The sequence below is a fragment of the Sipha flava genome, unplaced genomic scaffold (assembly GCF_003268045.1).
Source record: "Sipha flava isolate LNK unplaced genomic scaffold, YSA_version1 180_pilon_pilon, whole genome shotgun sequence".
Taxonomy (NCBI): domain Eukaryota; kingdom Metazoa; phylum Arthropoda; class Insecta; order Hemiptera; family Aphididae; genus Sipha; species Sipha flava.
Window position 1 is genome coordinate 482,029 of NW_020272187.1, and position 22,879 is coordinate 504,907.

The 22,879-nt window shown below is 28.8% G+C and overlaps 1 protein-coding gene across 14 annotated transcripts in view; it reads left to right on the forward strand.

Moving 5' to 3' along the window:
- The first annotated feature begins 4,811 nt into the window (after positions 1–4,811).
- Positions 4,812–22,879, forward strand: part of LOC112680806 (coiled-coil domain-containing protein AGAP005037) — a 174,517-nt gene continuing 156,449 nt past the window's right edge. For 8 of the 14 annotated variants that reach the window (XM_025551006.1, XM_025551008.1, XM_025551014.1 and 5 more), the window contains exons 1-2: positions 4,814–5,087; positions 16,497–17,942. In XM_025551006.1, the coding sequence (XP_025406791.1) occupies positions 16,562–17,942 (1,381 nt within the window). In that variant the 5' untranslated portion in view covers positions 4,814–5,087; positions 16,497–16,561. Of the gene's footprint in view, positions 5,088–16,496; positions 17,943–22,879 lie in introns of all 14 variants that reach the window. The other 6 variants (XR_003148350.1, XM_025551009.1, XM_025551013.1 and 3 more) reach the window with 2 other exon arrangements.

The following is a 22,879-nucleotide window of genomic DNA, read 5'->3' on the forward strand; positions in this document are numbered from 1 at the left end:
ATACTTTTAATAAACCTAAAATGCAAGTAATGATAAATAATCCAAGCATACTTTTATTATATTACAAGGGATTTAATTGAGATTAACTAAAAGGAAGATGAGATAATTATGATGAAATACAATACTATTTTAAGTATTTGAGTATTGTTTACGATGATATCCATATACGTAACAATATACCTTCCTACTCAGTGCATATAGAAGATACATAATATGTTATTTATACCTATGTTCTACAGAGTGTAGTGGCATGTAGTTTTTTGTGTTTGTTTAGTTTTACCTTATAATTTGCTCGTATTGGCTGATATCATATTTGTGTTCATTGCGACTATACTGATCAGCGTCAGTAAGCTAAAATTCAATAGCTCACTTTTAGATCAAATCGTCTGAGAAAACCGAAAACCAATAATTTGGTAAATGAGGTGTTTAATGTCTGGGTTAACAAGAGTCTACATTATGAAGGAGCTATAATTTTGATGAAAGGTAAAAATATACATCTAAGTATTGATTGAAATTAAAAATATGCCAATAGAAAATTGTTAATTTAAATAATACATTTATAAATCTATTCAAAACCTTTATGTATTAATATAATTTAAATAGCAATGTAAACAAAGTGTGTGTTATGTTTCTAAAAAACTAATTAATAAAACAATTATTATCTATTTCGTATAGTTTCTAATTACAGTTGATGAAATATATTTATATACATCATAAATACTTTGATAAAAAATATAGCAACAAAATATATTAATTGGTTTGATAGTTCACTAATAGTTCATTTTAAAGAGTAACAGACAATTTTAATGTTAAAATATTCACTTTTGTGAATTACAAAATAAGTTATAAATTTTTTATAATACTATAAAATATATTTTTATAACTTTATAGCATGAAAATCCAGATGAATTTTTAAAATTTCATTTTTATATTAATAATAAAGTAAGGTACGTGAATATAATTTATTTTGAAAAAAATCTTAAACATTTTTTTTTATTATAATTAATACTACATTGATTTTGTTACGTTTTGAAGAATAAAATATATTTAAAAAAAAATAAAATAAAAATAAGTTATAAGTAATATAATATATGTTACCGATATATGTTATAATATATTCTACCGAATAATAAATTATAGAAATTTTAGTTTTCATATTTGTAGTTTCTATATGATTTAAACAAATTATATAATTTAATATTTATTTTTTAGTACATTTTCTGAGATAGACGAAAAGTTATATATTTACCATTTTAAAACCACACATTTTGTGATTAAATTATTAATTATTATTGTTATGTTCGTATACACTTAAATAATAAACTTCGAATATATTTTTAAAATCTAAAACTTTTTTTGGGAGAGCAAAAAGATACCCTTGCTACCCCATAACAATTTCCGGGGTAGCAAAGATATCCTTCGATACCCCTTAGTAACACCTATGCGGTGAATAATCATTAATCGTAATGCTTTGCCATGTAGGATGTGTTTAATCGTCAAGTATGGTGATTATTTATACTCGTCGAGTCATTCGTTGTTTCCCATTGGTTGTCAGTGGACGTGACACGAGTCAAAAAAATTATAAATAATCGCGTTTATTGATCAGCAAGTGTTATGGGTTGTGTAAAGAGCAATATAACTGTTAAGTCGAAATTGCGATGCTCGCCAAGTACACGAGTCATGTTGGCAGGGCAACTGAGAACTTTTGAGGGCCCCGGGGTCTATCGGTTCCTAGCCCTCCATACTTACACTTGATTGGCCAAGATACTCATACTACTTACTTGTACATACCTTAGTACAATAAAAATATTTAAATTTGCAGCTTATGCAACAGCGAATGTGATTATAAAATAATTGTGTATATAAGGCTGAGATGACGGACCCTTTCGGAGGTACGAGTCCCGGGGCTCCAGCCCTCTCTGCCCCATCCTCTCGTCGGCCCTGCATGTAGGACCGGCTCAATGTATTATATACAGGTACTCACAACAAAATTAATATTTCAGACTACAAACACTAATTGTTGTTATTTTCTTTTAATCATAAAAAAAAAAAAAGAAAAACGAAAAACGTGATATATATTTTACATTGGTCGTTGCTTGGAGGCTTATACGCAGTGTCGTTGACGTCAAAAACATTAATTCAACGTATCAATTCAATAACTTATTTGTTCTCAGAATTGTATTGTATTTATGTATACATATTACATACGGTTACATTGGATTTTCTTGTATACGCGTTGTGCTTACATTGTGTAGCTTACATAGAAAGATACTGGGTGTATAAAACACATATAATATGTACGTACGACGCCATAACTGCGATTTGGGTACTCAGCAGCGATCTCTCTCTCACACACCCCCTCTCCCGCTCCCTTAGAATTATGGGGCGATTATAAATAATTCCGACAAAATTTGAGGGCGGCGTTCATTGAATTACGTAATGCGACGTCTACCTATAGGCAGAGCTGCACAACTGACGATCAGTTGACACAAAACTCTACGTCCTCAGAAACGTTGTACCATATAATACCGAGTATTTAAAATAGTTTTGATTTGCATAATTTATATCGGTATGTCCCAGCACGACCACTGCACCGTCTGTAATTCGGATTAAAATAGGGTACTTTTGAGATCTGTTTATTTTGTTCGGTAACAATACATAAAGGGATATTTTTCAAACCATGTCTTTTATACGTGCGCACGGACACCGAAACAGATGTTTTAGAACATATATATATGCTGTGTATATGTAAATACATTTTTGAAAATCGATGGTTTCCAGTTTATATTTTTAGAAATAAAATAGAACGTTTAATTTACGTGTAAACAAAATAGCGAGTCTTCCTTTCAATCGTTAATAAAAAAAAGGGATTTACCGGACGTTGTTGTTAATATTTTCGGTTAATAGAATATTTTAATTCCGTGGAAACAGACGAAAGCAAAAGCAAATATTTGTCGACATTTTTGGGTACAAATGAAAAAAAAAATTTACGAAATATCTTTTGACCGTCGAATACTCTTACTAAATTGGTGTTGTCGTCCATGACTATATGTACATTGGAACACCGTTTTCGGGTTTCACGTATAAGTAGTACGTCAAATGTTTAAGCTTGACAAAGAATGGAGTAATTATTTTTTTTAAATGTTTTTTTTTTTGTCTTCCATAGAAAATTTCGCTAAACGATCACCAGGCTACGGTCGTTAAGATTGCCTCCCGGGCGCGCGTATAATATTGTGTGCATGGTGCATATTAATTTCCGTCAAGGAGAATTATTTATGAGTCCTCCGTGGCTGAAAGTGCAATCATGGTGTTTATATTACGAAATATACGTATATATCTATGTGACGACGGCGACGTTCTGTCTTCTGTCGAAATCTGCAAAAATATTAATAATAATTTATAATTCGACGTCGTCGTAAAATTGTCGGGAACCCATAAAAATTCATAAATATTTTTTTTGTAAGTATTTTTTTTGTAGTATTTTCTGTGAAGTGGCTACGTTGGAAATAAACGTAATAAAAATAATATTTTTAATTTTATTTAATAGATACGGGTAGGGTTATACTATATTTATCTGAAAAAACGATTATATGCATTTGTAAAATAACATAATTTGTCGATCTATAAAATTGAGGATATTGATGTGATCATTTTTTTTACGTCATCACTCTGCGTTCAATCGATTATTCGCGTAATTCGTTTTGCGCACAACGATGGAAATATTGCAATCGAATAAAAATATCGAAAAATCACTTTAAACGGTTTTATGTATGCATATAAAATACAAAGAATGTTATCAGTTTATTCGGCGGAAATGCATGAAAAATAATTGTTTTAAGCGTCCAACTGTTTAAAAAACAATTTAATAACAAAGTCTTCGGTATTCATCTCGAACATAACAATGCATCCGATCAAATTAATACCAAAACCGTAAAATCTAAACCTGAAATGAAAGAAACAGCCAAAGTTTCTGGTTTTACACCAAGTCAAATTTGAATAGGTACGTAAAATAAAATATGCACGGGTTAGTTGTTATTCCATCTGTCTTCCGCGCACAAAAAAATAATATTATCGATTGAAAACAATTGTACCATAATTATTTTTTAATTATATTCTCCCAATAGCTCTATTCACCTGTAATTATTTTTCTGGAAACATTTTTTGCCAGGGATTCGCATTTGCATAAGTCGTCCGATGAGTACCAACTTTTGCTCCTCTCCGAAAATGAATTACTATTACCGTACTATTGCTATTAATCGTGATACCTATTCGATCGTAACGTAGACGTTTGTTTGAAGCCAAGTATAGATTCTTATTTGGTAGTCAATTTCATAAGTTTTTACGTGTCACGAGATATGAGCACAAGAAATACCTCCGAGAAAACCGAATTCCAGATTTCCAGGAATTCGGTTCGCAACAATCCAATCCGTATTTTCTATATTTAGACGCGATTGACTCTGCATTGCGGTGCGCACATACCTCTGCAGCTGAAAACGTATTATTACGATTTCGAACGTATATAGTAATATTTTCCCATTCTTCCGCGGTAACACCGAGTCAAGGTCACGGTCGCGTCACAGTGCGTACCGAACGGCTGCAGCTGATCATTCTGGTCCGGAGAGCAACCGGGTTCCCCCGCGGAACACGCGGCGCGCAGCCACCGAGTCAGTGGTGCCAACTAGGGCGTAAGGGATGGCGGCGTCCGGTGCGTTGGCACGACCGTGTCCCTACGCGGGCGCGAGATAACCGCCGCGCGCACCGGTTCGGTTGGCTGAAGTGGCACCCAAGAGACGAACGACCCACCGTCGACGAGCAGTGCAGTGGCGGCGAAACCGATTCATCCGACTCCCGGCACCGCCGCCGACCGCGGACCGTCGAGCAGTTACGTGCGGGACCGGTTGCCGTGTCGGTCCGTCGTCGTGCCGTTCTTGCGCTCGCGCGTGCGATATATATATAGTTCCGTCCGGTATTTTTCAGCGTTATCGTTTGCCTACCGCCCCGTGATACTGTTTTTCGTGTTTCCCGTACGATTCGCGCGAATCCTGTTTCATCCGCGAAGCTGTGCCGCGAGGGATTGTCAGAACAAGGTGAGCCCTAACAACAATTATCCCCGTTGTCGCGGCGAATACGCGCGATATTTCAACGATGCGCCTCCCCTCTGCGCGTGTACCGCCCGAACGGTGCGTATGCGCGTGTCCCGGAACGGCACGATTTAAATGGTTTTACGACGGAATCGGATGTTTGATTTTCATATCTTGGTGTGGCAGTTCAGGGCGGAATATGATGTTTGTAGAATCACAATACACGAGAAACCTGCTGACGATGAAGTAAAATACGATACCAGTAGTGACCATCACCGTGTAGCTAATAGTAAACGGATTATACGAAAAGCACTGTAAAATTATTTTCAATACATGTTTGCATAGGTAATGCACGTTTTGATCGAGGATAACTGAAAATAATGATAATTTTATGAGCGTTTATTTCGTGAACGTAGTTGACAAATTTTAATTAAACGTCTTTCTCGACAAATCGAAGGACATTTTTGCTAAACTAGCAAACGAAAGATGCTGAAAATCGTCATCTGTTAAATTTAAATTAGAAAATATTTTACGTTTTTCCGTGTACAAAAAAACACAACGTATTGGTTTTTTTCAAAAAGTTTATTTTTGTGTGGCCATAATTATGAAAATAGACAAGAGTTTTCTGATTAGTTTATTTTTTATGCTTTCAAGCAAAGCAATCCAACTGGTGTAATTGTTTGAGCGATTTGTTGGACGCTTCTTGTTTCCAAATTGTTAGAAATGGTATTGGTTAGTGATGTGTTTATAGACCAAATGAAATTGTAATCGGTGACGTTATAATATGTTAAGAAAAACTCAAAGCATTTCTATTTTCAACCATTACAGACAATAAATATATTATTCTCCATTTGAAGGGGGAGCATGGCGAACAAAGGGTACCTATATTTATGTGATATGTACCTATTTCAATTTTATATAAAACATATATATACTTACAACAAATATAATATATAATAATTGTTTTATATGTAGTAAAGAAACCCTTTGCTTGTTGTTTTCGAATATCCCTCCGTGAGAATGTGGGATTTTTGTACTCACAATTTTTTTTTACCGTCCTGCCATAGCGTTAAATAATCGCTATTTAGAAAAGTATGAATTCCAGCAATTAGTTGTATTTATTTATTGCCAAAGTGTCGCCAGTGGGCGGCTCCTTCACTCAAGCCCTTCTATTAAATTTTGTTTTCTATTATTTTGTTATCCATTATGCTTATTATACTACATTTGTATAGATTGTACAAATCAAATAAACAATTAAAAAAAAAAAAGTCGTAAAAGTCATATAAATGACTGATTGATACTGATGTATAGGTTTTTAATTTCATTTTATACTTTCGTGGGTTGTGTACTTTTATTTATATAAGTTAGCGTTAAAATTGCATTCATTTTTAATAATAAAAATTATTAAATTTTTAATACTCTTAAATTAATTATAAATAAATATATACCTTATGACGAATTTTTAATTCGAAACCTATCATGGGTACAAATATAATAATATTTCATCCTAAGTATTTATTAAATGTATTTGATTTCTATATTTCAAATATTTATTTATTTATTTATTTTTAATTGGTATTCGTAATATTTCGCAGTAACGTTCAAATTTCATATTAAAATAATTTTCTGAAATTGTTGATGCGTATAACTAAAGTATAATAGCGAATTAATGTTTTATCAATTCCTAATGATTATTAAAAGTTAAACGTGAGCAGAATGTTTCGGTACGTAATAAAAATTCATTTTTAGTCTTTTCACAAATACTCGCTTTACTCTTATTATTGATTTTTTTTTATATTTATAAGTTTTTTTATTTATACGAATTAAAAGTTTTGAAAAATATTTTCTTTTTAATAAGTGAAATTAAAAAATTGTATCTATTTAAGTTTGATTTTTTGAAAAACGTTTACAATTTTTTGTTTCCTTTCTTTTTTTCTAGTAATAAAATAGCTAATTCGAGGTTAAATAACGAAGAACTTAAAAATATTTTTATTGAAATAATTAAAATACTTCTTAAGTCATATGGTTTTGTGTATTATTTCGTATTTATGTACATTTAAATTTAATATATACGTATGCACTATCAAAATGTGACATATTTTTGTAAGGAATAATAACGATCCTACGTATTATAAAATAATTAAATTTAAATTAATAGTGAACATCATTATTTTTGATTTTTTTTATTAAAATAATTTAATTTTATGATTTTTCATTATTGTTTCTGTCAAACGACAAATTAAGTGACCAGATTATCATGTATTTTATAAAATGTTAATATTTGTTTTTATCATAATATATTTTGTGAAATCTATTGTGTTTTACAATTTGTATGTTTAGTATTTAATATGTACCTATATATCTAATGAAATAAATTTATTGAAATTTATATTTTACTTCAAAGTTTTTTTAATATGTGTCGTCTAAGATTTTCAATCATTTAGTTGAATGATGCATATTAGTCGAGGTTTAATTTGGGTGTCTACTAAACATATTTTTAATATCTGTAGATTTTATAATGATATTCTAATTATTCTCTAATCTAAATCATAAGAATAGATCTTCTACTAAACAGAAATGTTTATACAAAATATAATGTCACTATGTTTAATAATATTTACAACGTATCTATAATTTCTTAGTTACGAACTTTAAGAAAATCAATTATATTGTTCTATGTTATTATTAATATCGTATAATAGATGTTGACTATAATAGGTAGCTGATGATATAATATGAAGTTTGGCAGCGATGGCACTTGAAAAATTAAACGTGTTTCTAAATTTTAGTGTGTGATGGTGGCAGTTTGAGTAGTCTGTACACTTTATTATTATAATAACATTTGGTAAATGTATTTAAATTTATCCATATCTAGAATTATTTAAGAATTATATTTTTGTTAGTGAAACCTTTTTGTTTGATATATATATATATTATGTTAACGCTAGAATAAGGTTCATAACTCTTGCACTTACTGTATTAAACATTTATCTTTTGGTAACTAAATATGATAGAAAATCACATTATTAAATAAAGTTGAACATTTTTCGTTTATATATGAAATATATATAAATCGGTCGTTTATCTTGATTTTTCTGAGGTGTTTTTTTTTAGATAGATTTAATGTATTTATTGTTTCACGTATAAAATAGCTTTTACTTAATATTTTTGGTATTTTAAAAAAGTATTGAGTGAGTGTATTTCATTAAAAAATAAAACCCTGTAGAATTATGTGTTATAAATTTTAAGTATATCTGTGACCGAGTTTTGGGACTTTAGACTTAAGGTATAGTTGAGCAAAAAGAAAACTAATATTTTCACGGCTTGAGAAGGACTGAGTAAGCAAAAATGTCGAAACTGCTCAGGGATAAAAAATACTATTTTTTAGTGAGTTTTGTGAAAAATAAACTACTTTAAAATAAAAAAAACATCTTAATTTCTTACAGATAAATTTAATTAAATCTTATCTACTCGAGACCATCGATTTATTTTTATAAATTAATGTGCTCCATTGACACTATTATAATGCGTTTTTATTCTTATTTCCGCATGATTAAATAAATCATTATATAATTTAGATACTTATTTATAATTTTAAGATAATATAACTCTGTTTTATTACTTCCATTCAATATATAACGTCCTGATAACAATTTTGGCTGCTTTATTGTTTCTGTTTGTACATGTACTAACAATAATGCACAATTTCAAGTATACAGCTATCTCATCGAAACCGAATTTCTGTCGGCAGTGAATCGATATGAGTGTACTTATATTATATTAGAGTATAGTTGTATTTTAAGTCAGAAAATGTTCACAATAAATACATATCCTAAATATAGATGTAGGGATGCAATTGAGGATTCTAACACTGTCGAGTTTATTATCTACTCGCATTCTTTGGTTTATTGGTTTCAAATGTCTGTGCGAGCTCGCGTTAAATAATAAAATGTGTTGGTCTGTTAAGTTTTATTTTAAATACTCACCGAAATATTAAAAGTTGTTAAATAAAGTTTTCGTTATTATTTTCCGTAGCATTATTCAGTATATTATAAACTGTTTTTCTGTAAAGACATTTTATTTCAACGAGTTAATTTACCTGCAGTTAAAATATTGTTGGATACGATTATATAGTACAATATTAATACTTAACATGTATTTAAATGTTATATATCCACCTGATCTTTATATAATACCTAACATAATGCCTAACTATTTAAATGGAGTTTTTTCGTTGTAATAGTATTTTTATACTTAATAATTTTAGTGTTTCGTTCTTGAAAAATCATATAAGTTACATTGTTAATATTTATTTATTTTACTGATAATAAGCAGTTCAAGAACATACTTACTTTAGTTTTAGCTGCAGATTATATAACAGATATATTGTTTCTTTACACACTAAAATGTTGTGTTATTTCATTTTTAATATCTAAATATTTAACATTATTATGATTAAAAAATATAACTACCTAATAACTGTTAAAACACAAGAAATTAAAATTCATAAAATTTTATATGTTTTATGGTCATCTTAAATCCAATAATTATTATGATTTGAATTTAAAATTTGAATGTGAAATATACTGAGTACTTGTAAACGTTATCATTACAAAAATTATAGACAGTGTGTTTATTTGTGCTTCATAGACGTTGCTATAACTTGACCGCCCATAAAAATAGTTTGACCTTAGAAAATTCGTATGTACACGTTTTTAAATTACAAGCATATTCTTATAGAAGGTAATTATTAAATCTTTGTTGAAAATAAATTTGAATAGGAAGTTCTTGTAGTTTATTTTTTGCTTTTTTTTTTATAGACAGACATTTAAATGCATCCACATTAAATATTGGTTATACCAACATATATTATTATTGAGTATTTTTATTTTAAAATTGTATGTAAGTTTAGCTGATATTTTATTCTTAATTGGTAAAATTTGATCGAAAATATAAAAAAAAATGTATTTTTATTAATTAATATGACTAATTTCTTAGATTGATTATATTATGTAAGGGCGCATTTTGATTTTTTGTACACTTTTTATATTTGAATATTTCAGTTTTATAATTAATATTTATGATAATTGATACCCTTATTGAATTTTCGATGGTAAATAACATGTATTTAAAAATATTTCTGAAATAAAATAATGTAAATATTTTCCGAGATATTTTCTAAATTTTTTACTTCGTTTTTTAAATTAATCTTAAAAGTATAAATCAATGAAACTGTGTCAATCGTCATCAATTGTTGAATAAGTACTTAAAATCTGTGTTGTAATATCTGTAATGTATTAATTATTATTGTGACTGTATAAGTATAAAAATTACGAGTACGAATAACATCCCAATTCTTTTTTTTATTGTTATATATCTTAAGTGGGGACTGGCAACTGAAACCATTAGCCAATTATTAAAATATTGTATTAATAATATATAATATATAAACACATATATTATATATATATTTCTGAAAAAACCTCTATATTTTTTTTAGGTTTTACTGGGTTTTATACAATTTTAACATACTCAATTATGTGTATTATTTTTTCTGTTAACATGTTACTTCATTATACTAGAATTTTTAATCAATGGTTACAAAATATCAACGCATCATTTTTATTTTTGATATTGTAAGAAATTCAGATAAAAATAAACAGAATAGTTTAGTTCATTATTTGAAAATAATCATATTACATTAAGTTAGCCTTAACAAAGTGTAATGATGCATAAATGAACGTTTCAGCCTCGAATTCAATTATTAGCAACATATTTTTGTTGGGCTTGTCGACATTATTTTTTTATTGAGAATTTTTGTAGTACGTGTAATTGGTTAAATATTTATTAACTTAAATAAGTGGTGCTTTAACTATATTATTTAAATATGGTAGTTGATGATTAATAGTAGACTTTATGTAAGTATTTAAGATGCAATGAGTCGACATATGTATAATTTTTATGTACACATGTTTTATATATGTAAAAATAAATTTATATTATACTTGGTAAATATTTAAGTCATAATCCAAGTAGCATTCTTTGTGATGCCATGTTGTATATTATGTTGTAACTTTTGAAAAATTATAATCCCGAAATATTTTAATATTTCATAAATGAATTACCTTGAATATTAAATTTTACCTTTTGAATTTGAAAATTATTTAATATATTTTGCTGATTTTCTCTAAAAATTTTATCAATACTAATTAATTTAACTTTAACTTTTAACTAATTAATTTAGTAAAACTAATATCATTTTATAATCGTCAATATAAATTGATCACATTATAATTACAATTATTATAATTTTACTTTATTAACTAATGATTTATAAAACATTTTTGTATTTTGTATAATTTTTGAAATTAACTATGGAATAATACAAATATCTTTATGCTTATTGAATATACGTTAAAATTATTTTATTTTAATCATCGTTTATCATAAATTAAGCAGGATATAAGTATAGGTAATATATAGGTTATTAATATCTGTAAATATGTATAGTATAACTAAGTAAATAATTTATATAGGTTTTTTTTTGTCAATTTTTTGTATTGTTATTCTAAATTTTACTCTTTTCATCTTTAGAATTTATCAACTAATAGTTTAAACAATTTTGAAAAATTCTATTGATATTTTAACAAAACGTTTTGAAATATTTCTCAGTATGTTCATTCTGTATATCAAGCCTTAAAAGGTCAATGTCGAACGATTCGTGTTAACTGAATGTAAACAAGCGCTTAATAAGAAAAAATTAAGACCGAGGAAGTAGGCAATACACACGTAGGGAGCATTATTGTTATTATAAAATTACATGGCTTGGTAGTTGGCATGTATTATTATGTATTAGATTTAAAACATAATTCTACGCATGAATCATTTATAAGATTTTAATATGTTACAGCAATTTTAATCTTATCTTACCTGTATAAAAAATAAATAAGAAAACGAAATAATAAAAATCTGAGTGTATTATATTGAAATATAATTTTATTTGAATAAATTAGTTATCGGATCTGCTGGTTTTATATTATTTGTTTTTTTTTTATTATATATAAGGATATGCTTATACAAAAACTCGTGTTTCTTTTAATATTGTTAATGAAAATCCAAAACGTGTGCTTTCATATTCGATTTCAATGATAATAATATTTGTTGGTATATATGTACTTCAACATAAACTCAAATTCCAATTATATGGGATTGTTGAATTGTTCGAACATTTGGCAATGGTCAAATTTATAAGGTCATTTTGAATTATTTGCGTTTTTTTTTTAAGATGTATTTTATGGTGTGTGTAAACGAATAACCTTGTTTAGGATATTTTTCACAAAAGAATACGTATATACATACCTACTTAGATATCTAGTCCCTACCCATTGTATTGAAAATTAATTTCATATTCACGCAATGTAATTTTATAATTTTAATAATTTAAAAATCAATAAATTGTAAAATGATAAAATATTTTTTAGATTTTTTAAATTTTTAGTATTGATTAGTTCATATTAAGTAAATATTTATGTAATAATGTTTATTTAACACGAAATATATTTAGTTACAAGATTTGTGTTTAAAAATGTAAAAACTTAAAATTCAGTGTTTATGTAGAACTATATGATGATGTAGTTTTAAATTTTTTAATGTATTTTAATAATAGTAATATGAAGGGAGGAAAACATGTTTAAAACCAATTGTACATTATGGATATTATAAAAAATCCCATCCAAACACTAATGCTTATTTACACGAATTAAAAAACGCAAATATAATATCTTATGGCATTGCTCTTACTTTTACCACATAAATTAAAAATTCTTTTCCTTCCAATTCATTGTTTTTTGATTTATTAATAAAACGTATTATTCAACTTTTTGATTACATTAGAAATAATTTATGCTGTTAAGTATAAGTATTTAATTATTTGTTTGCGAGGAAAAGCGTTGGTTAAAGTTTATATAAAACTATTTTATATCTTATTTTCGTATCTCGTTAACTTCAATTACAAATTTGTTCTCCCCAAACTCAAAATCTCCCTTTCCAAATTTATTATATTCAATAAATATATCTACTCAAGTTCATTCAATTTTTATCAATTTAAACAAAAACAATTAATAGATAATTTTTGTCATTAAAAAGCTAATATTATTGAGTTTTGGGGGGTAATTTCTTATTTATATAAATCATATATATTTTTATAAATCTGGAAGTAATGATTAATTATTGTATTTGTAGAATGATATTTGCGAAATTTGCCATAATTTACACATTAAATAACTTAGAGATAAAAAGTTAAAATTTTTTTGAATATTCATGTAAATGATAGGGCTACTTTTTTCAAATTTTAAAACTTAGAATAATTTTTTTTAAATTTATTACATTAGGTTAAATAGCTTGATTAAGTAAAATTTTATAATACAACCATTAAATGTAATTTTTGAAACACAAGAGTTATGAAACTATTACATTTATCAACAACAAAAAAATAAGAAAATATTCGTGAGAGAAATTCACTAATATTTCCAGTTTATTCTTAGATTTTCCTTATTCTTTGGAAAATGACTGAGTAAATCGATAACTACCTGTCGAAAGTACCAGTTAAGTTCAATTTTAGATTTCATAAGTTACTGTATGGAACTTTTGATATAGATTATCTATCTGAAAATGTATTTATATAAAAAAAAAAACATCACTGTAATATCAATATATTCCTCGCTTCGTTTACCATCTAAAATGTACAATATAACAAAAATGTTCGAAATAATTGCATGATGTCTTTTAATACGTTTATTATAACTTATAATTCAAGTATGCATAAAAACAACTTTTATAACTCTTAATTATCAATAGAGCTTTAAAAATCGTAAATGTGCAATTACTATGATTTCTAAACTTCGATTATAAGATAGATACTCGTATTTACAGTATTAGGGGTATATTATCATAAAATACATACACACGCATACGTCATCATTTGCTCGAGCTAACATCTAGTGTGAATGCATTGATAACTAGTGTAAACAAACAAATCCCTTTCAAATAAATATATAATATTTGTATTTCTGTATATAATATACTTTATTAACGCATTGATAAAATTGGGTTTAAGACGTTAAAGTGATAACTGTGAAAACAAAATTTTCAGAATTGTTGCTTATATTTATAATTTCTTAAGTCATGGATTTGATTTATTTTAAATATACAAAACTGTTTCCAATTTTGATTATGTTGTTATGTTTAAATTTATCTTACCAAATTAATAATACTTAAGTTTTTAAGATTCAATCCATGTACTATATAATGAGAAGCAGGATGAGTTTTTCGTAGACGAATACCATCTATAATAATACGTACAACATAAAATGATTTATTCATTTTTACACTATGGTGTTATAATTATCTATATTTTAAATTACATTAAAATTGTTCAGTGATAACATTGTTTTTTAATTAAATATATATTATTTTAGTATATTACGAGTATTTTATATTAACGTGGTATATTTTTGGATTTTAAATAATTTGTTTTTTATAAGATGATATTGAATATTTATTTTAAATTAAATTTATCCTTGTCTTTAGTTGAAATATCAAATTTTGGATTTCGATTAAAATTTTTATAGTATTTTTGATTTTGTCATTATATTTTTATATTATTTGATCGGATTTGAATTATTGAAAACATTCTTTCCTTTTTTTCTATTGCGTATAATAATTTATTTATCATTATTATTTACAATGTTTTTATTAGATGCGTAAATAGCATGCATTTGTCAGTTAAGTTTTGTAAATTAAACAATTAGATATATTGAACTTGCTTATAGATTTAATATTACTACTTTTATGAAATATAGTTGAAATATATCAATAATAAATTAGATTCGTTTGTGCATTTAATACAGAAATCAAGAAATTATAGTAGAGGTTCTCAACTAGGGTGGCGTAAATTTTAATTGAGAGTGCCATGAAATAATTTAAAATATAAGACAATCACACATATTTTTCACAATTTAAAAAAAAATTGATTCAATGAAGTTTAAGCCATGTGTGTTTAATTGTTTAACGTGCTAACACAGTATTAGTCCCATAATTTAAGTAACATATAATTAATATTGAAACTAATAAATTTGTTAATAATATATAATAATTGTTAAAAATATCTTAGTTCTTTATTAAATATTATGTGTTTGGTTACACTTAATTAAAGAATAACGAGCTAATAAAATGTAAATAAACGCTTTACTATAATAGAGAGTCTCCAGATTTTTACATTTTTAATGTATTTCTAAATTTTTTCCTATTATTTCAGGATATTAATTCTAAAAAACATTTGTACTTTTCATGTATATACAGGTAATCAGATTACTATCAAAATATGAAGTATTTTTTGTGATTCTTTTGTCTAGGTAATAATAATATATATATATATATGTAATATCGATCAAATTATAACTGAATAATATTATTACAAATAACATAAAATATATTTATGAGTATACATTTTGTACTGGAGAAAATTTTTTTTGCACAAAATCAATTTTTTTTTTAAGTTTTTGAGAAAAACTAATTACCAAGTCAGCTCTAATTATATCCAATACTATACAATTCCCATATTTTATAATATATGTATAATTATAAAAAATCGAATTCGAAACCATTTTGTTAAAAAAAAACGACAAACTTGTAAATGGACATGTTACGGGCCATATGGAACACCGGGCAATGCACACATTGCTCGGACAATTCAGTCCTGCCCAGGCAATTTGAACTTAGAATAGAAATAAATAATAGTTAAACTTATCATAATATACATAAATATATTTTTTACAAAACAATGTGTAACACATAAGTATAATATTCCTTACTCTGTATTTAAATTGTTTTATGTTATATATACTGTTTTCTCGTTTCGTATTGATAAAAGTAAAAGCTATGCCGATACAATCAGAAAACATTATACGAAAAATAATTAAGCAGTCGAATTTTCGTGCATTTCAAGACACTTTGTAGCACGTAATTATGTATATTCATAATCGAGGTTCAAATCGCCCGAGCAGTCTATAGGTTGTCCGGTATTCCTTAATGCCCGTAACACGTATTTATACATCTTTAGTTGTACAACCTAATGTTGAGTCCATCGTTCAATCGTATTGATCGTTTTTCTTTTTTCAACTCAGTACATCATCTATAATCGACACTTTGTTCTTTTGAAGTTTCGAAATATTTCGCGTGAGTTGATATACGATCTACCAGCAATCATAACCCCCTCCCCCCTTGTCATCTCCTTGGTTAATAAATGATGACGATAGAAGCGACTACACGTATATTTGGTGATATCTGTCCAATGTCCGTTCGTCGTATCGTCGGTTATGTACCGGTTCCCTAATGAGAGTCATGATCGTTTTTCAGTTGTTCCTCTATGTGGTTTACTGGCCGATAACGACGAAGTTGACGAAAAAGGAAATCAACGGACCATGGGACCGACCGTGGTGGCAGTGGCGGCAGCCGACTCGTCGGAAGGCGGCAGCAGCGGTGGCGGCGGCGCGAAAAAAAAAGGCATAAGGCGGTTGTTGACGCCCGCCATATTCAGTAGCAACAATAAGGCGGCGGACGTCAGTGGAGGAGCCGTTTTGCCGCCGGGGTCCGCGCATCAAGTGGTCCACCGTCAGAGCAAGACTCTAATCGAGACGGCGTTCGTCAGCAGCAACAACAACAACAACAACAATAGTAACGGTCTCGACAACAACAGCAGCTCTGCCGGAAACGCGACGTACGGGTTGCAACAACAGCAGCAACAGCAGCAGCGCGTTCAGTACCTGCAAGGGACGAACCGACGCGCGAACCCGGCAAATGATTTCCGGTCTCGGAGTGTCAGTCCCGGATCTTTCGACCGCGACGCGAACGCCAACTATGGCGTCGGCCGCCGAGCGGACAGCGCTTGTTCACTAGTCTCGTCGTCGTCGTCCACATGCGTGGCCGCCATCCCGGAATACTCGGGTGGTAGTCCTTCGTCGTCGGGCCGCCGGTCAGCTCCCATAGTCCCGTACTCGCAGTACTACAACAACCGCAACGGCGGTTCGGTGCCGGCACAGCAACAGCAACGGCAAACGCGGCCGCAGCAGCAAAGGTTGTTGCTCATGCCCGTCGGCGCCCAGGTCAAGATCACCGGACCGTCAGCGCCGTCGGCCGCTGCGTACGCGTCCGCTCTCCGTCAGCAACAGCAACAGCAGGTCGTCATCTACGGCAACGTGCCGGCGACCGCGGCCGAGAGGAGCCCGTTCGTCCGCGGATTACCGCATCGGGCCACCATCGGGTGCGTTCGGGAATCACCCAGCAGGCAGTCGACCATCTACGAGACGGACGAAGACGCGGCCCCGGCTGACGGTGGTGGCCAGAAGAGGTTCCAGCCGATTTTCAAACGAGGCGCCCTGCAAGCGCCCGCCGAAGAGCCGGCGGCCGTCGCGTTGGCTAGCCCGAAGAGGGTAAGCTTCTCGCCGCAGCCGTGTGCTGCAGCTCCGAGGTCACTGCAATCCGCCGAACCGGCCGCGTACTGGCCCACCAAGAAGGGCCCGTCCCCGCAGCCGCCCACCAGGCGACGAACCGCTGACTCGCCGGTGGCTGCGGTTGCTGACCGGCCGCTGCCGCCCGTGCCCAAGAGGAGCCCGTCCACCTCGGCCATTTACGGCACACTGCGCGGCTTCAATGAAGGCCAGTCAAAACAACCACAGATGATTCAGAACCGATGGTGTCCACCGTCTCCGCAGCATCACTATCATCAATCCGGGTCCGAGTCCGGCAGCGAGGCCGGAGAGGTACAGCGCATACTGAACGTCAAAAACGGTCATCTGGTCATCGGTAAGTAAATCACGCCATATTCGTTATATTACGATATTCGATATCGCCTATGATTTGCAATTGTATTGAATATTTTCATTTATAAATCGTTAAATAATCATATCGTAAATGATCTTAGATAGTTACAGCCTGCATTACCAATTGTCCTATTTCTAGAGATTCTTATATACTATACATAATAACCTAATTTCAAAACGAATCGTGGAAAAAATTCATTTTTAACAAGAGCTATTTTAAATGCTAATAAAATCTCCGATATCTCAGTTATTTTTGTCTTATATATTTTTATAGGTAAATCTATTACTTTCAAACCATGCAGTTTATTTATTTTAAATCTTTATACTGTTTTATTTATTTTCTATGTTTTAATCTTCATTTGTTGACCTACCTGTTCTTAGTTTTATTATAATTGTTACCATACCTATTATTTTCCATAAGTCAATAAAAATATACATAATTTTTTAGGCTTATTATAGGGTTCACAGTCGTTGAATATTATAATAAATAATTGATATAATTTTTTTGTTCTCTTAATTTAAATATCTAGATAGTATTAATAATATTAGTAAATACAAGTTAATACGCTGTTTCGTGAATGGCTGAAAACTTATAATAAAAATACAAAATAATTATTTTTTTAGATTGTTTTATTTTGAGTTCCATAAAATATTAAAAATTGGTATTTTGTCCGAAAAGAAATTGTTAGTAATATATGCATTACCCCACCCCCTTATATAGGCATCGCTTCATGATTTTGTTATAAAATCGAGATATCAGTTGGCTCGAGCAGATTGAGGTGTTGATTTTTATTGTGTACATGAACGCTATTTATATGACCAGTCATGCATTCATGTTCTTACAACATAAACGTTAATAGTTTTGATTTTAATTTGACCTGACCTATTAATACATTATGTCGGTATACTACGAAATAAGCGATGATTGATACGATGTTCATTAATAACGTTTATTGTTATTATATAGTTGTCGATTTTAGTTTTTAGTTTTCAAGTATGATTTTAAACGATGATGTCATCGACTGACATTTTGTCGTGTACATAATTTACGTAATACGCCGTATAATTTTAATTTCTACTTATATGTTTAGCCTAAGTGTCATTTGCAACAATTGATTTAAACTTTATAATTTATGCGTGTACAAAGTAAAGGTAGTGAAAAGTTTAAATTATGCACTCAAACAATATATCGTGTTGTTTTGGTAATAACTTATTATATACTGTATCATTGTACAGTATGCGCTACTATAGAACTTAAGGGGATTATTTGAATAATTAGTTAAATCGCCATTTGGTGGATATTTTATGAATTTATTGTATTATGCAAAATCTATTATTTAATACTAACAATTTAAAATACTATTTAATAAAGTTGAATACTTTCTGAAAAACATGCGCTACAAATGAATGATTATAATCTTTTGTGTATAATTGTGTAGTTTTAAATTATTTGCACGAAACTAAATAAAATTGACATTTATAGAGTATTTCATCATTTCCTGTCAATTATAATTTAATTTCCTTTTTACAGTCCTCTTTTCAACTGGTGCATAGTAATTTCACGGTCTTGATAGATAACCTTACCGAAGATATAAAAAAAAATTGAAAAGTTAAAGTAGACACTACTACGAAAAGTAATACATAGGATAACTTATAAAACATATCAAAATAGTGTCAATTTAAACTGAAGGTAATCAATTATTAAAATAAAGATTTATAATTTGTATGAGTATAATTGTAAAAAGTGTTAATTTAAAAATTATATATCTATAGCGTTTGAAAAATATTTAAATAAAAACTGTAAATATTTTGGAAGAAAATAGCTTCAAGTTTACATTTAGATACTTATAATGCCAGTAGCTGGATCGGTACCTAATTTTCTTCTTTGTATTTTTCTATAACAAGACAATTTTATAGTTTGTTCATTTGTTTTAGTGTCTTATTTTTATTATAAATGTTTTGTTATTGAAGCATAAAGAATTAGATTGGACCCCGTGATCATTCATTAAAACACAAGAAACCTTTAAGTTTCCAATCTATAAATAATTACAATCGATATAAAAAATGGCAAAAACTACAAAATTAAGTGTTAATTTATAAATATTGTATTATAAAATTATAATTAACATTAATAACAGATAAATAAAAAATACATAATTAACAGAAGAATATATTAATTATTATAGATTTTAACTGAAGCTTTTTAATCGTTTTGTTATTTTTTTTTGTGATCTCTTAATAGTTAATGTGTACCAACATTTTTATGTATCATTCAGTTTTTAAGACTATTTTTGATAAATAATAGATGGATAAGCAGGATAATTATCAATAAAGAATCATTTATTTGGATGTAAACATCCGGTAACCCGCATTTTGCTCATCTTCTTAGAAGTTAAGCCTGGGTAATTTTTTTTTATAAGTTGTGAGTATTGTGACTCATTTAATGTTCTGCTAAAGATTTTATGTTTATAAAGAACTCTTTAATGACTCTTTAAGTTGACAAACATAAGAAAGGTTTTTTGTTAACAGTTTTCATTATATTTACTGACTATTATATTACTTTTAACTACTGTTATAGAACGAATAAAATATATTCTTCAAATAGGTATTTCACCTACAACTATTTTTAACTTCACTAAGTTTCACGTAATTTCCATTTTCAGAAGATGCGCTTCATTCTTCTCAATCCTTCTCCTATTCCTCCTATTATTCAAACGTAAGAAAGGGCTTAAATATCCAAATTAATTATCCAAACGCTAACAACTCGCTATGATTTAGCCGACTTAAATTTTCCTACATTTTCTCTTAAACGGTTCATGGTTACGGGCAAAAATCGAAATCGGACAAATTTCAGAAATGCCCGGGCAAAACGCAAACTGCCCACAATCCTTGGGCAAAACTGCCAAAACCGTATACTGACTTTTATCATAAGGGCAAAACCCTAAAGTCTTAAATACGTTTACTAATACTAAATACAAATAATTATAAAATAAATATTATTGTACAAATATAATTGAATAAACTTAATTAATACATTTAAACCTCACTTGGGCCAATCTGAAACGTTTGAAATAACTTCACTAATATTAAATACAAAAAAATAATAATCATAAAATATTGTTTTGATATAATTTAATACACTTAAATAATAATAAAAATATAATGATATTAAGTATTTGTATAAAAATAAACATATAATAATACTTTATAAATAATAATTTATTTAGTGGAACTATTAACTTTTTAGAATCATCGATTGTTAGTATGTCAAATCTATTTAGTCTCCTGTATTCGCTCGTTGTTTTCTTTGAATTGACCTTTGCTTGTTCTACCTCTTTTATGAGTTCATCGTATCTTATATCACTTATTAAAGCACTACTTTCACTTTTTGTAATTTCATTAAGTTTTAATTCAAATTTAGTTTTAAAATCAGACACTCACTTTTCGTTAGCCATTGCTAAAGACGAACTAATATAAGCTCACCAAAATACTAGTTCGTATAGTATCAGTACAATATTGTACATTTAGATAAGGTGTATTTTGTATACCTTTAATATAACGAGTTGATTAAATACAATAACAGCGATAAATTAACAAGATACGCGTGGTCATCTATAATCGTAATAAAATCGTATTTAGTATTAGCAAACATATTTAAGACTCTAAGGTTTTGCCCTAACGATAAAACTCATATACGGTTTTGGTAGTTTTGCCCAAATGAGGTTGGTCATAATTAGGTTTGCCCGGTCAAAAGCCGAAATATGACATTTTGCCCGAGGATTGTAGACAGTTCGCGTTTTGCCCGGGCATTTCTGAGGTTTGTCCGATTTCGGCTTTTGCCCGTAACATATATACTTACATATATCTCCTGTTTAAAAATATCAAGTTCATTTTTAATCATAATTTTCAGTTTTTCGCGTATACAACCAAATATAAAAATAAGTATTTTAGTTATTAATTATAATATAAGAATTTTTGCGTGAAAGTTTGTAAAGTTTAGATAATTACCATTTATCATACATAGTGTAACATTTAAGAATTTAATGTAATAACATTGTTTTCGATTTAATTAATATTTACGTCGTATTGTTAATATTATAATAAATCTTATGAATACACTACATCTGTGACACGATTTTTTTGTTGGAACCGTATAGTTGCATTTGTTACAGTTTATGGGTTTTCACTGTACTACCAAAAAAGGCAAATAATATTTTGTGTATATCTTGGTACACATTTTTTTTATTATTCTGTTTTTTTTTTTTTTTATATTGATCTTAATCACAACTTTGGCTGCTTTGGCCATTAGTTTCATTTTATTTTTTTAAAAAAACTACATCATTGTTTTTATGTGTTACATTTAGAAATGGGTATGAAATTCGAAGATTTGAATTTTCCGAATATCCGCATATTAAAATTCACATTAGAATCAAATTCTTATCAAGATTTGCTGAAATATCCCAGGATTAATGATATAGCTTTTTATGTGGCTTATAATTATTTTTAATTTTTAGTAAAATAATTTATTTTATTTTATTATAATTAAAATTTAACGACAAATTAATATTATGTTTTACAATTTACTTATTATAACTTCAACATTGTATATAATTTATTATTAGTTACTAAAACAAGTCATTAAATTGTTAAGTTTATTTTATATCTCTATAACTTACAGCAATAACATAATTAGATACCCAATAACTTATCGTTATTGTAGAACCATAATTAAATTTATGTGATTATAAAAATGATTTATTGAACTGCAAAATTAAATAAAATAATTGGATAGTTTATGAAATTTTAACAGAATATATTTTATTTTGTTAAACTAATTTGTCTTATTATCATATATTTTATAAAATACTATATATAATATTTCTTTTCCGTGTATTTTTATCGTTATTGATTCTACATTAC